Genomic DNA, 15351 nt, shown 5'->3' with positions numbered 1-15351 from the left:
TTCTACCCCTGTTGTATGCTGTTATCTCCCTGCTCTCCAGTAACTCTCTCCCCTTACTGTTGCAGCCTCCCACGGTCCTGATCACAGCATCCCCAAATCATTTATCTCCCGGTCTCTTCTGTTCTAACATTAAAATAGCGTGTTCCCTTTGGTTATTCCGGGTCACCTTTAGTTAAGAAATAAAGTTAATTTGCGTGCATTCCCACGTATTGTGTTTGCTTCTGGGTCCAGCTTGCGTGTTAGAACTACGGTTCTTGACACACTTATTACAAAACTTTTTCTGTAATTTTACACATTTATTTCTTACAATTTAAGTCCAAAGAGTTGTGCTGACCTATTTCTTTCACTTCATCATGAACAGTTAAATAGTAGTAGGGAAGTTTCACTGGTCTAGCCAGCTTAAGATCAATGTAAAATGAGTTTGACACCCCTGGTCTAGGATATGCATTGGGTATCCATCAGTAGAGTTTGAAAGGTGTTAGGAAAACATGATGTGTAGAAATAAACACTGCTTGGCAGACTGTTAATACCTTTCTTGAGAAGAAATGATCAACGGTATCTGACTGACAGTCCAAAGTCGCAGAGCAGGAAGAAATACTGGAAGACGGATGATCAGAGAACTGATATCTGGACAGGGAGGGCTCATCTTGGCCGTGGGGTTGAATTTGATGTAGGTCTGAAGCTGTTGTTAGACAAAACCTAAAAGAAAATGATTAAATGGTGGAACAGTATGACCAACTATGTTACTCACTGTGACTAACATATAAAAGGTGTATCGAAAAGAATAATGTGGCTACACTGCAGGCGAAAGCGCATCAAATCTGACTTTTTTGACCCTATGCGACCCATATCCGATCAAGGTATGACAGTGTGAACAGCACAAATCCGATATTTTCAAATCCGACCTGGGTCACTTTCGTATGTGGTACTAAATCCAACACATATCTAATGTTTTAGAAAGTGACTGCTGTTTGAATGGTCATGTCGCATTAAATCTGTCTTTTACGTCACTGACACAAGACTGACGCCAATTATCAGCGCTGGAGAAGCGCTTGAAGACATCGTGAAAGCTTCCTGGCCATCCCGTGTAGATGTTAGTGAAACTGTTGGGAAGACAACGTTGGAGAAACGTGAACATTTTATTTGTACTGTATAATCTGCAGATTCTGACAGAAATTTCCAACTATCCTTTGAAGCACTGCTCCTCTCTAAAACAGCAATAAGGATCATTATTAGGCCATATGTAAATAACAAAATAACTTTATAACCTAAAGCAAAATTGGGAAACGTAAAGTCCGAAACAAGTCTTTATATTAAGGGCCATCAGTCAAACAATACTGTTTGGACTGGGTCTAAACAGAGCGCGTTGTGTGTGACATCTTCTTTTGCGCATGCGGGCCGCTTTGAGGGTTCACACTAGAGCGCGTTTGCTGTCACATTTTATGTTGGGTCTGCACTTCCACAGGCCACGCTAGTTTAGAAACTTCTCGTTACATACAACAGAGGTAGAGCTATCTTGTTAACGACAAAAACAAGACAAACATCTTTTACTTGCTAGCAAGGGAAGGCTTGGTTGGAACCAGGCTCTTGGAGCTCAACGCTCCTCACCTGTCTCCAGCCCAACTTGTTCATCAAGCAGCCTTCCTCGCAGCTATTTATTTCCATGACAGTTACAGTTTACACAAGCACCTCCCCTCGTAAAACCCCCCTATGGTTCTAAAAGACAAGGCACTGTGTGTGTGTGTGTGTGTGTGTGTGTGTGTGTGTGAATGTGTGTGTGTGTGTGAATGTGTGTGTGTGTGTGTGTGTGTGTGTGTGTGTGTGTGTGTGTGTGAGAATGTGTGTGTGTGTGTGTGAGTGAATGTGTGTGTGTGTGAGTGTGTGTGTGTGTGAGTGTGTGTGTGTGTGTGAGTGTGTGAGTATGGGGGTGCGTTTGTGTGACCTCCTGCTCACCTAAAGGGTCATAAAAGCAGGAAGCTTACCACACAAGAAACAGATCTTTCAGATAGGATGTGCCTAATAAAGCTCCTTTGTCCTTCCTTTGTCTCTGACCACCTCCCCAGCACCTGAGTAGCTGGGGAGGTGGTCAGAGACAAAGGAATGTCTTGAACTAAGACTTACAAATTTAAGAAACACAATGACATTTAAAAATTTGACTCCAACATTTATTTGTAGTGTGAACAAGCAGACAAAAAAAATCGGATTTGATCAAAAAAATTGGAATTGAGCATTAAGACCTGCAGTGTGAACGTAGCCTATGATTTCAAATTTCTTACAGTCTGCATCATTTCACTGGTAACAATTGAAACACGTACAATTAGAAAGAGGGGATTGGTGAGTTTCACATGGTTGCTGGGGAGTATTTTAACAACGCAGTGGTTGCATGGATCGCAGACACGCTCGCAAAAGTATGGAAGGAGTATAAACTATTGTACAGACATATGTCATGCACCCAGAAGGGGACTCACTGAGTACTTGGGAACACTATAAGCTTTGTATATAAAAAGCGGCTGCTGAGATACTATGCACCTCAGCATCCGCTGATCCACTCTGTAATCTAATGGTTGACTGTGGAACATTTAGGTGCTTGATTTTATACACCTGTGGCCATGGAAGTAACCGGAACATCTGAAATCAATGATATGAGTGAGTGAATACTTTTGGCTACATAGTATACATGTTAATATTAACTAAAATCTCAAATCCACAACCACACAGCTGTAACAGCAATTTTATATTATTCATCCACTGTCTATACTCACAGTAGAATTACAGTGATTTGATTCTTGTTTTGTTTTTATTATTATTTGATTCAGCTTTTCCTTTGCTCCTGCTAAATCGCTTTAATAAAATATCCTGCTTTCAAAAAGTCTAAATTGTGGAAATTTTTACCATTTGATTTATTCCTTTTTAACTAGAAAGTAAAAAACATTTCCCCTTGAATTCTTGAATAAAATATTTAGTTTCTTAATATATCAGCTGTTATCGAGATGGCAAAATAATAACATATCTACTGTCGATATCTACTCTTTTGTCCTTTTGATTGATTTCGGATTGACAGGACAGTCAGAAAGTTTAAAAATAATAACAACAATAGCATTAATTACACTGCGGTGTAAAAGCTATTGAACTCTAACCTTTCATTGGTGGTGGAGGTGGTGGGAAGTCGGGGAGTATTTTTGGGGTTTTTCACAGAGGTCCTTGTTCCTTCTTCTAATGGCATGGGCCTAGGCCGCTGACCAATGCCAGTGGGCTGCTGCAGGCCTGCTGCCTGTTCCTCTGCTCCAAGCACCTGAGGAAAGTTAGTTAAAAATGGCAGTCACTGAGAAAATATAGTGTATCCAAATAAGTGAAACGTAAATGGAAAGCAGAAGAATAAGACATACAGAAACCAGAGTCTGAATGACAGCCTCATCCTGTTGTGACCAGGGCTTTGAAGGACAACGGATCCTCTTGATAAATAGGCTTTGCCACTTCTGCCTCAGTTCAGACAGCAATCCTGCAGCCTGACCACAAGATACAACTTTATTCAGAAATGTATGTAATAGTTTATACCAAAATATTAATATGACAAAATTCAAACAACACCAGAGAATATAGAAAACATAATTACAAAGTAAATAAAATGTATAAAGCTCTTTTATAGACAAGCAGTCAGTGCTTGGGAACAAAACAGGATAAAATAAGAATATAAAGTGCCACAACAGAAATACAAAATTAATTTAAGACAGAATAAAGTTAGCTGGTAATTTAAAAACAGTTTCATCAATAAAAAAATCTGGTTAAACAAAACAGTTTTTAGCTGCTTGTTAAGAGTCATTTATAAGTAGGTAGAGTGGAAGGCTGTTCTAAAGTCTTTGTGCCACCAACTGAAATGCTCCGTCTGCTAAACTACATTCTGAGCCTGTGATCGAAGACTGCAAGCAGCAGTATGTTTAGTAAGAAGCTGGGATAAATAGTCTGGCAACTGTCTTTGTATGCATGTAAACAAATACAGCCACGGAGACCACATGTCACAGCTTAGAACTGTTTATTAAATGAAAGAAACAGGAATGAGAAATAGATTTTACATGTAAAGGCCCAGAGAGGAATAGAACACTACACCGCCATTTCAAACACTGGACTTGGCAGCTGAACAAAAAGAAGCAGAGTTGGCAATTTTACGCCAGATAGGTTTCCTAATGCAATCTCCAAAGGGATTTGTGTCTCGGAGGGAATACTTTATTAGTTTGCCAACTTAATGTGTAAACCACGGCCTTGCCTCAGAGAACTGTTAATCATAGATGGCAACCATAGACCAATGCTAGTTGGAGTCTCAAATAGGATGGAAGGAGGTAATATCTCTAATAAGGCATGATGAGGGTCTTCTCTAGACTATTACTTTAATTTAGTCATTTAGTTCTTTTTGGCCAATTACACTTAATGACTCAGGACACTGAGAATCATCTTCACAAAGGGTTTAACTTGAGTAGATTTTGGAATTCAATTATTTACAAAGTGACTGAGAAATGCAAAGCAATTAAAATCCTCCTCCTTATTATGATTTATGAGATTAAACAAGAGGATTTTTAATCACTGGCAGACAACAGCCCAGATGTTTTCATATAGGGAAAATAACAAAGGACTCCAAAAGGTAAAAAGTTGGCATTGGAAGCAATGTTCCCTTTGTTCCCACCTCTCTGTCCATTTCAAAGACGAGCCAGTCATCTATCCTTATCTCGGATAGATCCTCTGTCTCACTGTCACTGATGTCATCCAGTGGATTTTCTAAAAGAAAGAAAATTAAGACATTGACTCTGTGATTCTGCACAGTGTGGGCTTATAAAATGTGGCATTTAAAAGATTTAATGTGTCTACATTTTAGGTTTTTTGTTTTTTTAAATTAACAATGGTCAAGAAGACCATGTCTCTAGGAAATTCAACTCAGGAGTCAGGTCGTGAAAGAATAACCCAAGAACCTGAACCATGACCTATCTCAAAGTGAAACTAAAGCGCTTGAAATGAATGATTGAGAGTATAGTTCCTTGTAATAGTCTCTGAAGATGTATGCAATTTTTTTTGGTTCGTTATTGGGCTGGTTTGTTTTCGAATCATCCATTTCATTAAAAGTTATGTGTGCTTATTGGCTTCTTAAGTCTTCTTGTCCGTAATTTTATGGCCTGACTCAAGATAATTTTTCTTTAAATACTTTGCTTTTGACTCTGCTCATATAAGAATAACTCATAATTTCCTTTCTTATTGTTTTTATTTGTTGTTGTGTTTATTGGTCAGCTTTTCTGTTGTGTTTCTGTTCTAAGTATCCAGAAGTGATTAGTTTAGCCAATAATTAAGATATATTGTTGTCACTAAACAGTGAGGTCTAACAAGCAGGCATTGCCATATTTTTCCCATGTTGCATGTCAACACAATAATCACATGCACGTTGTGGACAATCTTAATCTTTGAATTCAGGTGCTTTTAGTCTCATTGTCAAATGTATAAAATAAAGTACCTAGATATACTACTACTATACACTGTAAGTAATATTGCAAAGTGGGAAGCATTCAGAAATTCAGCCACAGAGTGGGAGACCACATAAAGTTAAAGAGTGGTGCAACTAAGTGCTGAGGCCAGAGTATTTTTGTTCATATTATGCATGTATTGTACACAAAACTTATATTAACATTACCAAGCTGAGCCATGTAGTATTATGACTTGCTTACCATTAGTTTTCTGTACAGCAGGTTCATGGAGGGCAGAGCTGTGTAATCTGGCACAACCTCCAAATATGGCAACAGTGATAGAAGTCACAAGGGTGCAACAGCGGACAGTGACCATCCTGTGGCCTCGGCTCATCTCGTCATAGATCATCCAATCTGTGGGAAGGGCCTGGGCCATTCTGGTTTGGTTCTTCTAAACAGGAGAAACACACATTCACACGACTAATATGATTCACACCCTTTCCTTGCACTGATTTAAAACATTTTTAAATGTTATGTAAGAGGGAAAACAGTATGGAAATAATGAGCCAAGTGTGGTAAAAGAAGAATTAGATGATACCCAAGCACCTGCAATGACACATGGATCCAATGAGCTGAGAATAAATAACATGTTCTAGGTACCCCAGGTGGAAGGGAACAACTGCACGCACTCAAAGCTGAGACTAAGTAACATTAAAAAAAACGAGTGCTAGAAAACTGAGAAGTAACAGGGCTTGATCGAACATCTATAGCAAATGTGCAAAATACAATCCAAAGTGATCAGAGAGGTAAAAGGAGCATTAAGAGCAATAATTGTACAAATGGCAGAGCAGCTCCAGCATATTCTAGGTGAAACCTCAAGAGGTTTCTGTCCAAAAGAGTGCAATCCCTTTTTAGATTAACTACTGGGCTTTCATCAGATTTGAAATTATCTTGTAGGAGAAGAATTAGAAAAGTGGAGAGAAAGTAAGAAACAGCTCATATTCCAAATATCACATCTGTCAAACATAGTGGAGGGAATGTTTTAGCATGGGCATGTAGGACATCCAATAACATCAGGTCACCAGTGCTTATAGATGATCTGACTGAGTGTACACACTGAGTGTAATTAAGTGATGTACTGCATTACTTTTAAGAAAAGTGTTCTGTGTAATACGTCTTCTAATTACTTTGTTGAGTAATGACCCCAACACTGATCACAAAATAGAGGAGACATATACGTCTAACATGCAACAACATGCATGGATGTATTGTCTTTAATATGCTGCTTAGAGATGGTTGTGACTCTCAAAGTTGAGGCAATAAGAAGCGATAAGAGAATCAAAAGGAAATCGAGAACATGGGAATAAGTACTTCACAATTAATAGAATACTTTTGTGAAACTGCTTGAATTAAGGCTGAAAGTTTACACCTTGAATAACATTTTGGCTTTGTTATATAAAATCCACTTTGGTGGTATACATAGGAAAAATGACAAAACTTAGGTCATTCTCCAAATACCAAATGTGTGTGTGTGTGTGTGTGTGTGTGTGTGTGTGTGTGTGTGTGTGTGTGTGTGTGTGTGTGTGTGTGTGTGTGTGTGTGTGTGTGTGTGTGTGTGCGCATCTCCTACCTCCTTAAACTGAAACTGGCTTAGGACAGATGTGGGATGAAAGTGAAGCTTCTTCAGGGAAGACTCTTTGTTGAAATTAACCATATTTGGGTACATGCCAGCTACCAGGGCTGCCTTCACCATGGCCCAGTTTTCCGAGTTTAGATTCACATCACGGATGTCACAGCCCCCACGGGCTCGCACAAAACCTGGGGGACAAACAGACTGCTTACCTTAACTAATCCCTAACCCTTCCTTGTTATTCAAATTTCATAGTAAGGTCTAAATCAGTTTTAACCTTGGCCAAAAACCACAGGAATGTTTAAAAACACTGGCGGCTGCCATTGCGACCCCTCAGCCTCCTAGTAAATACACCTATAGTATCAATTTACACCACCGTTTACTCAAGTTATCGCAGTTACATGATTTTCCAAAAACCTGACCTCTGACCTTGAGGTCAAGGTCACCAGGATTCAGACTCATCTGAGATTTGATTTGAAAATCCTAGGTCACTTAGATATTTCAAATTTTTCTTTAGTTATTGGTTTCACAAAATTTTCAGAAAACTTTACCTCTGACCTGGTCGAGGTCACTAACATTAGAATTTATCCAAGATTTTTAGGAAATACACCTACAGCATTGAAACTGGCACCAACTTGCATGTATGCATGCACTCATTAACCCCCTGTGCTATTTGACTGAGCAGATCAATTTTCCATAAGTTTAACTGACTTGATGCTATACTCTTGTTTAAAAAGCATTACTTTAATTTTTTGAGTTGGGTAGTAATAATCCCTGTAACGGTCATAAGATATATCTAATGCTTTATGTAAATTACAGTGTTCACAGATATTCTGTCAAATTCAAGCATTTTCATCAACTTTGTGTTTACATGCTGGTACTTTCCACTGATTAATCTGGCACTGACACACCAGAATTCCTATTGTAAGACTCTAGCCACTTCTAGTAGCATATCAAATAGAGGACAGTACAGAAAAACACACTGCAGTGAAGGAAGAAACTCATTGAGGAAAACAAAAAGGGGGGCACACAACGTGCAAGTAAATTAGAGGCCCTATTAAGTGAACTCATATACAACTTTAAATGATAATTTTTTTTACAATCTACACAATGCTGTCCAACCCAATTATGTTAAATATCTGATTTTCATGATAAACTGAGGAGGATTAAATAAAAGAAACATCGAGAATTTCCCTGCTCAATGCTCTCAGGGACAGGAAATACCTAGGGCTTTGCCCTAAACACTGAGAGCCAGTTTCTAGAGAGCAACCTGAAGGACTGACTCAAATCATTGCTATCACCACACAGTGATCATGTTATTGTTCCAATAAAAAGTAACCATGTTAAATGCAAATGAGCTAAAACATGCTTCAACAGAATGTAACATAATAAAACCAATATAAGGTAAAAAGGAATTTAAAGAAATTTGATATCAGACTTGATAAAATTAAGCAAAGAAGAATAGGTTTAAATAAAATATATTGATAACATAACAAATGATTTCAAAACCCAAAAAGCAAAAGCAGAATTTAAAATGGCCATTTAAGACTTATCCAATAATCCCAGCAGCAGGGTTTGGGGTCAGCGAATCTAACCTTTAGTGAGTTATGTATGGAATATCACAGAAAAAAGTAGAACTGACCAATTGCACGGAGTTGTCCTAGCAGTTGTGTCCTCATGCCAAGTATCATGTCCATGGTAGCCTGGGACAAGAAGTTCTTCTCACAGAAGGCTCTCTCCCAACCTTCACTGCGAGCCTTTTGCCATGCCTGGCACCACAGAAGGCAAAGATGTCAGAGAAATGTTTAACAATAACTTTTAATCACAAGGGACTGACCTCAAATTTGTAATCCAAAATATGTATAAAAATACATTTTTATAGATCATCCCAATTAATGAGTCAATATTTTTTAAATCACTGATCATGCATTTTTGGTAGATATCTGTTAAAAGTTGTCTTCTTAGTGTCGTTAAGAAATTATGAGATTTACTTTTGAAAGGGAGATAGGAATAAATCAACGCAAGCGTCGTAAAACCCATCATTACAACATCGTTAAAATCAAGCACTCAACCTAAAACACTCTTTGTATGGGTTTCTGCCTACCTGGAAAGCTCTAAGTAAGGCCATGTGATCACTAAAGGTGTTGGAAGTGAAGCGTTTTCTGCAGCTTAGAGCAGCTCTCTTCTGTGAGCTTTGGGTGGGAAGAATGAAAGGGTCACGATATGCCAGGGTACAGGCAATGGTTAGAATGGGGTCCAGACACTTAAGAACAACAGCACACAGCACCATCTTCCCCAGATTGGGCTCCACAGGTAGATCAGCCAGGTGGTAGCCCAGATCAGTCAGGTCTTCAAACTGGTTCATAGCATCTATTTTCTAAAAGTGAATAGAAAGAGAAGAGTGGTGAGAGTCAATATGGACACAAAGGCTTATTGCCAGATTGGTTCAAATATTACCTTCAGCATTTGCACAGCGTTCCGGACAGCATGTGTGGGAGGTGGCTGGGGAGCCTTTGCCAAGAATTCAGCTACTGGACAGGAGGAGGGAGCCAGCAGTTTGGTCTGCAGACACAGTTCCTTACACACACAACATGATCTAGTGTTTAGAATTATTGGGATAAACAACCTACTGTACTGTAACACAGGTAACACACATCTATGTTACATGTGGAATTTTAAAAGGTGAAATAAAGCATCCTGCTCTTTAAGTAAGCCATAGTCAAATTTATATCATGTAGCCATCATGATACAAGTTTTAATAGTACAAATACTTTATTATTGCACAGTAGCGTTTTCTGCTCAGTGACACTTGATAAACTGCAGATTTAAAGTTTATGTGTAATGGCATCATTTTAATCACATATTGAATTTGTATGTCAAAAACACATCACATACAGATGCATTTTCATTTAGTAATGGTAGGTTAATTCAGGATAAATAGGTTAGTTTGCAGTGATGAGTTGACAGTAAAGCTCTGTGTTGAACTGGTGCACAATGGCAGTGGTGCTCATGGTTAATGTTAGGTTACACAAGTGTAGCAGAGATGAATTTGCATCTAAACTGATGATGCTTAGAGTCCTTCACTGAATTCCAACTTCAAACCAACTGTATCCTGTCTAGTTTAAAGATGGTATAAACAGTACAGTGTCAGTGTAGGGGATGGAAATCAGCCAGGATAGCTGTGAAACATCTGCTGATATCTTGTTGAATTCAGCTGTGTAAATCCACAAAGAGCAACAAGTCAGCTGATCACAGCACATAAACTAAGAAAACCAACTGGAGCTCACATTAGAAATTATTGAAAGTTATTGAAAGATTCTTTCCCTATGCTGAGCCACTACACAGATCTTAGAGTTTCACCACCTGTTGAATTCCACTGTAATCCCTGACTGTACTCATTTTACTGCTCAGGCGTGGAGAAAATATAGAATTATCTTTCACTGCTTGTGGCCTACATAAGAGATTCAAGCTGAGTACATTCCTTAGAATTTGAATTTAGATTCAAATAAAATTTGTATTCTTATGTACTAATATTATTTTATCATTATATTAATATAGCACAAGGTTCAGTTACCTCTGTACAAAAATGGACAATAGAATTGTCCCTCAAGGAGCTACTTTTTGCTTTTTTAGTTTGAGTACATTTTAAAACCTGTACTTTTTTTACTTTTACTTGAGTAAAGAAGTTTCTTCAGTACTTTAACTTTTAACAGAGTATTTTTTAACTCAAGTATCTGTACCTCTACTTAAGTACAGAAAGTCTGTACTTTTACCAGTTCTGTAGATAACCATCAGTTCAACATAAGTGTTATGACTCTGCATGTTCGCTATAAAACTAATAGTAATGTTTTTGCACTATAGCCAGAAGTTGTAAGCATAGCTATAGGCTTTGATAAAGGAATATATATTTTACATATCATTCTGCAGGTGCAGAACAGCAACCAACTCCTGCACAACTGCAGGAATAGATTTAGACTTGAAACATGAACATGTAGTATGTTTCTACCTGTAGAGGCATCCGGAGGAGCTGTGGAACTTGGAATTCCAGCATATTGTTGAACCTGAGTCGACTAAAGAGATGGAAGCAAACCCCCGGCCTGCAGCGCCCAGCTCTGTAGACATGTCATTTGTTTAACAGCAATGGAGTAGTATTTGGTTGTAAGAGGAAAACCCATAAGCCAACAATGTAAGTTTTAGCATAGTTTTTTTTGATACTTATAATAAAATATAAACACTACAATACCTTCCTTTCCTTTGCAGAGCACTGGCTTTTGAGATCCACACAGTCTTTAGCATGGACACATTGCTGAGAGTATCAAAAGACTTCTGCAACAGGCAACGTTTCAGTTAAATACTAACACCTTTATGAAATCCATAGAGTCATAATTTAAATCTAACTTTCTGAAGTGTTAGTGTACCTCTTTGACCTTTCCAGAATCAATGACGAAAACAACATCATTGATGGTGATGCTCGTCTCAGCTATGTTAGTAGAAAGAATCTGAAATGAAAAACTGACCAGTTACAATCTAGTTTCATAAGCACATTTCCTTCAAATATCATTTTGCGTTATATTAAATGAAAAAAATACTCCTGAGCGATGGCACAAATCACTAGATTACAGCTTCTATTGTGAAATGATGTTGAAACTTCCAAACTTCATAAAAGAAAGCAGACAATACTGAATTAAATTAATGTCAGACATACCATTTTCCTTTAGGATACATTCTTCTGGGTAGGAGAATGAGGTTGTTTTTTTTTTATTATATATACACACTTCACAGGTTGGTTGTTCCAAGTATCCTATTCTTCTTGTTCATTATTATAGGTCAAACATGTCTCATGTTAGTTTTGGGGGTTTTGTACTACTGTGGAATAAAGCTCTAATCCTAACATTCAAATATGAACCAGATCTGAAGGCTGCACTGCACTGTATAAAGTTAGTATGAATACAGCCTATGCAATTAAACAGTCAACAAAATGGCTCAGTAATGGTAATAATCCCTAAATACCGTAATTGTCGGGCTATAAGCCGCTACTTTTTGCACAAGCTTTGAACCCTGCGGCTTTTAGTCAGGTGCGGCTTTTCTATGGATTCTCCATGATTTTTGTCATATCGTAAGACGATTTGTTTTGTTTGTTCCGCTGTTGTACGACACTACGTTGCCTGGCGGAAGGGCATGTGATCAGACACACAGTATCGGGGTTCAGGAGTGGTATGTTGGTTACATGTCCGTTCGCCAGGCAACGTAGTGCCGTACGAAGTAGTGCGAAAAACAAACTTCAAAGTAGCGCTACGCGTTCAGCGGGAGGCGTGGATGACGAGCGGCGATAAACTTGCGAAAAGCAAGTTATTCTCAACTCCACCAGTGGATTCTGACAGCGTGGAAAAGTGTGAAAACATCCATGATCACCAACGGATTTCGAAGGGCTGGACTGCTGCATGATGGAGAGGAGGACACCGCCACGGCCCTTCAGAGGGTGTTCGACTCCGACACTGACAACGAGGATTTCTTTGGTTTTGAAAGTGACAACAAAGGAGAGAAGCGGAGAGTGGATGACGTAGCCATCCTGAGCCTGTTCGTTTCCGACACTGGAGAAGAGGACTTTGGTGGTTTTAGTGCGCAGGAAGAAGAGAAAGATGGTGGTGAATGACTGACTTTTCTTCTTGTTAAAGCCGTGTCACTGCACCTGAGCCTAAAAGGTAGTCCGAATCTATTTTTCTGGTGTGCTGTAGGTTATTTTTATGTACTACATTTGTTACTCATTTATGAAGCACAGTACATGTTTCGTACTTGTAATTACCGCTACTTGTACATATACCCTAAAAAGTTATGCAAATATGTACCCGTAACTTGTTTTTCAAAATATTAATAAAATATTAATGTCTCCAAACAGCCATCTCTTTCCTGACAATTCCCTTTGTGCATATTCTCTTACATATGATAAGTCAACATTGAAACACCTGCGGCTTTTAGTCAGGTGCAGCTAATGTATGTACAAAACAGGATTTTCCCCTGATTTTAGCTTGTGCGGCTAATATTCAGGTGCGCTTTGTAGTCCGGGAAATACGGTAGTTCAGTTCTGCTAAACCATTTGAATTAACTCCAAATTAAGTCTGGACCAAATTTTTGGTCCCCACAAAGATACGCATACACATGCACACACAAACACACAATACACCATTATACATCATCTGAAACACCAGTGACTCACTATCTTCCTGACACCAGGAGGAGAGGTCTTTAAGGCTTTTTTCTGATCCTGAGTCTGCATGTCTGAATGTAGAGTAAACACATGGTACCTAAGAAACAACACACCTCTATCAGAAAGCATGCACTTTGCTGCAAGCTTTTGTCTTCTCAGCACAACTTAATAATGAAACAAGCTAAGCAATGAAAATTAAGGACATATTTACATTACATTACATTACATTACATTACATAATTTCCTATCAGCAACTAAATTGACCATGTGGTTACATTCCCAAATGCTTACAGACTTTTAGAAAAAGGTGCTCCAACGTGACCTGATACATGCCCCAACTTTTCTGAAATGTTTTACTGGTACATCGAATATATTATTATATAAAACAAAGACAAAAAATCTCATTTCAACTTTGGGCTTAACATAATACCAGAATCATTGGATTGTGTTTTTATTGACATTTTGAACTGTATCCCAACAGAAACCATTTTACCTTTCACTTTGGCCAGAGAATCTCTTATCATCATGGAGGATGCGGTCCCCGAGTTCCACTATTTCATCATATCCAGGAAGAAAAATTAGGATGGCACCTAAAGACCAAAAAAAAGGCTCACTTTCTAGCACAGCTGGTGATATCTGTTAGATATACTAAAATAAGTAAGGGCATTGTGAATTAGAAAAGATTAAGACACTGCTATAAATCACAGGTTCACACCAATCTGCATTTTATGTTGATATTCATGTGCTACCAGATTTCCCATTGCTTTCTATGCTGTTTCATGTTACAGCAGAGCCTGTTGTAACCAGACTTAAGAGTATTGCACTGGCTAGCACCCAAAAACTTTGTACAAGGGGTACTCTTCGGGTCCATGTGGCTGTCACTTACGTTTCCATCTATATGCTGGTTACCTCGGGCTTTTCTCCCAGTTTTCCTTCCTTAAGGATGGCGTCTTGGCAGCCACCCTTTCATTAAGACCCTTTTTGATGAGGTGTCAGTGAACAGTACATGAATTCAAGAGCTCCTTGAATTCAGCTCCTGTGTCAGGTCTTTGCTAAATGTTTTCCTATTTCTTAAGGACATCTCTTTCAGATACTATTCATCTGCTGCAGACAGTTTTGCTAGGCCTGCCACTTGTCTAGTTTTCCTTAAGAACAGCTTGCACACTAAGCAGAGATGTGCCATATTTTTGGCTAATAGCACTTTGGAAATAACTTTGTTGATTCAAAAAAATGCTATTTTTGTGTCTTACATTTGACATTTTCCTCATATCAAGAAATGGAAACAAATCATGGCTGACAGTAACATAGCACCTAAGGATAGAATTTAAAATTGGTTCTTTGCCAAATTCTTGCAGTATGTGTTATGTGCCTTTTTATGATTAAATGGTTCACAGTTCAGTATTAAATGGCTTGACAAACAAAAAGCCTTCCTTTGAAAATCATCAGGTGCCATGAGTGAACTTAAAATCAATGTAAAAGCAGATAATGTCCACAGAAAAAAAGACCTTCAGAAAGACTGGAGAATTATTGCTCAAAACCCCTTTAAAAGGACAAAATAGAGTCTGTCTCCCAAAGTAAATATATAAGGGGTGGCTTTATCGTCCTGATACTTACCATCACTGGTATTGGAGCAGATGTTGTGCAGCAGATTCATGATGAGCTCCAGGTCTACCCACTGATCATCAAAGCTATGATGGTACAGCCTGAGAAGTTCTTGGTCTTCTAAGCTCATCTCAGGGTCACACTGCACCAGAGCTGACTCGTTGAGGTTGCTCACCTCTCCCAAAGGACTGCACAGTAATAAAAATATTCAGTTGCTTCACAAAGAATTCATAAACCTTAAAGTTTTTCACAAGACTCAAGTGTTGTAAACATAAATTACAATGAATAAAATTAACATCTGAACAACTAAAAAGCTTTTAATTTATGTATCTGGTATTTATTAAATTTCAAAAAATTATAATCAGAAACTGACACGATGCATGCTCAATCAGCCACGTAAGAAAATCCCAAAATGTTGATTCTGTTCATCTGGACATAGTTTTCAGTGACTTACTCAGTCTCAGCTGACTGCA

General features: G+C 38.4%; 1 protein-coding gene across 3 annotated transcripts in view; it reads right to left on the bottom strand.

Annotated features, from left to right (window-relative positions):
* Nucleotides 1–15351, bottom strand: part of LOC120744320 (3'-5' RNA helicase YTHDC2) — a 42926-nt gene that overhangs the window by 10572 nt on the left and 17003 nt on the right. For 2 of the 3 annotated variants that reach the window (XM_040048621.1, XM_040048622.1), the window contains exons 14-28: nt 14891–15066; nt 13770–13866; nt 13286–13373; nt 11490–11570; nt 11315–11397; nt 11078–11183; nt 9529–9648; nt 9176–9448; nt 8714–8840; nt 7072–7259; nt 5703–5892; nt 4676–4767; nt 3387–3506; nt 3138–3292; nt 531–699 (exon numbers count right to left, since the gene is read on the bottom strand). In XM_040048621.1, coding sequence (XP_039904555.1) covers nt 531–699; nt 3138–3292; nt 3387–3506; nt 4676–4767; nt 5703–5892; nt 7072–7259; nt 8714–8840; nt 9176–9448; nt 9529–9648; nt 11078–11183; nt 11315–11397; nt 11490–11570; nt 13286–13373; nt 13770–13866; nt 14891–15066 — 2065 coding nt within the window. The remainder of the gene's footprint in view (nt 1–530; nt 700–3137; nt 3293–3386; nt 3507–4675; nt 4768–5702; nt 5893–7071; nt 7260–8713; nt 8841–9175; nt 9449–9528; nt 9649–11077; nt 11184–11314; nt 11398–11489; nt 11571–13285; nt 13374–13769; nt 13867–14890; nt 15067–15351) is intronic. The other variant, XM_040048623.1, reaches the window with a different exon arrangement.

This window comes from Simochromis diagramma, unplaced genomic scaffold (assembly GCF_900408965.1).
Source record: "Simochromis diagramma unplaced genomic scaffold, fSimDia1.1 OVJJ01000683.1, whole genome shotgun sequence".
Lineage (NCBI taxonomy): Eukaryota > Metazoa > Chordata > Actinopteri > Cichliformes > Cichlidae > Simochromis > Simochromis diagramma.
The sequence above is the reverse complement of the archived record's forward strand: the minus strand, read 5'-3'. Positions and strand labels throughout refer to the sequence as shown.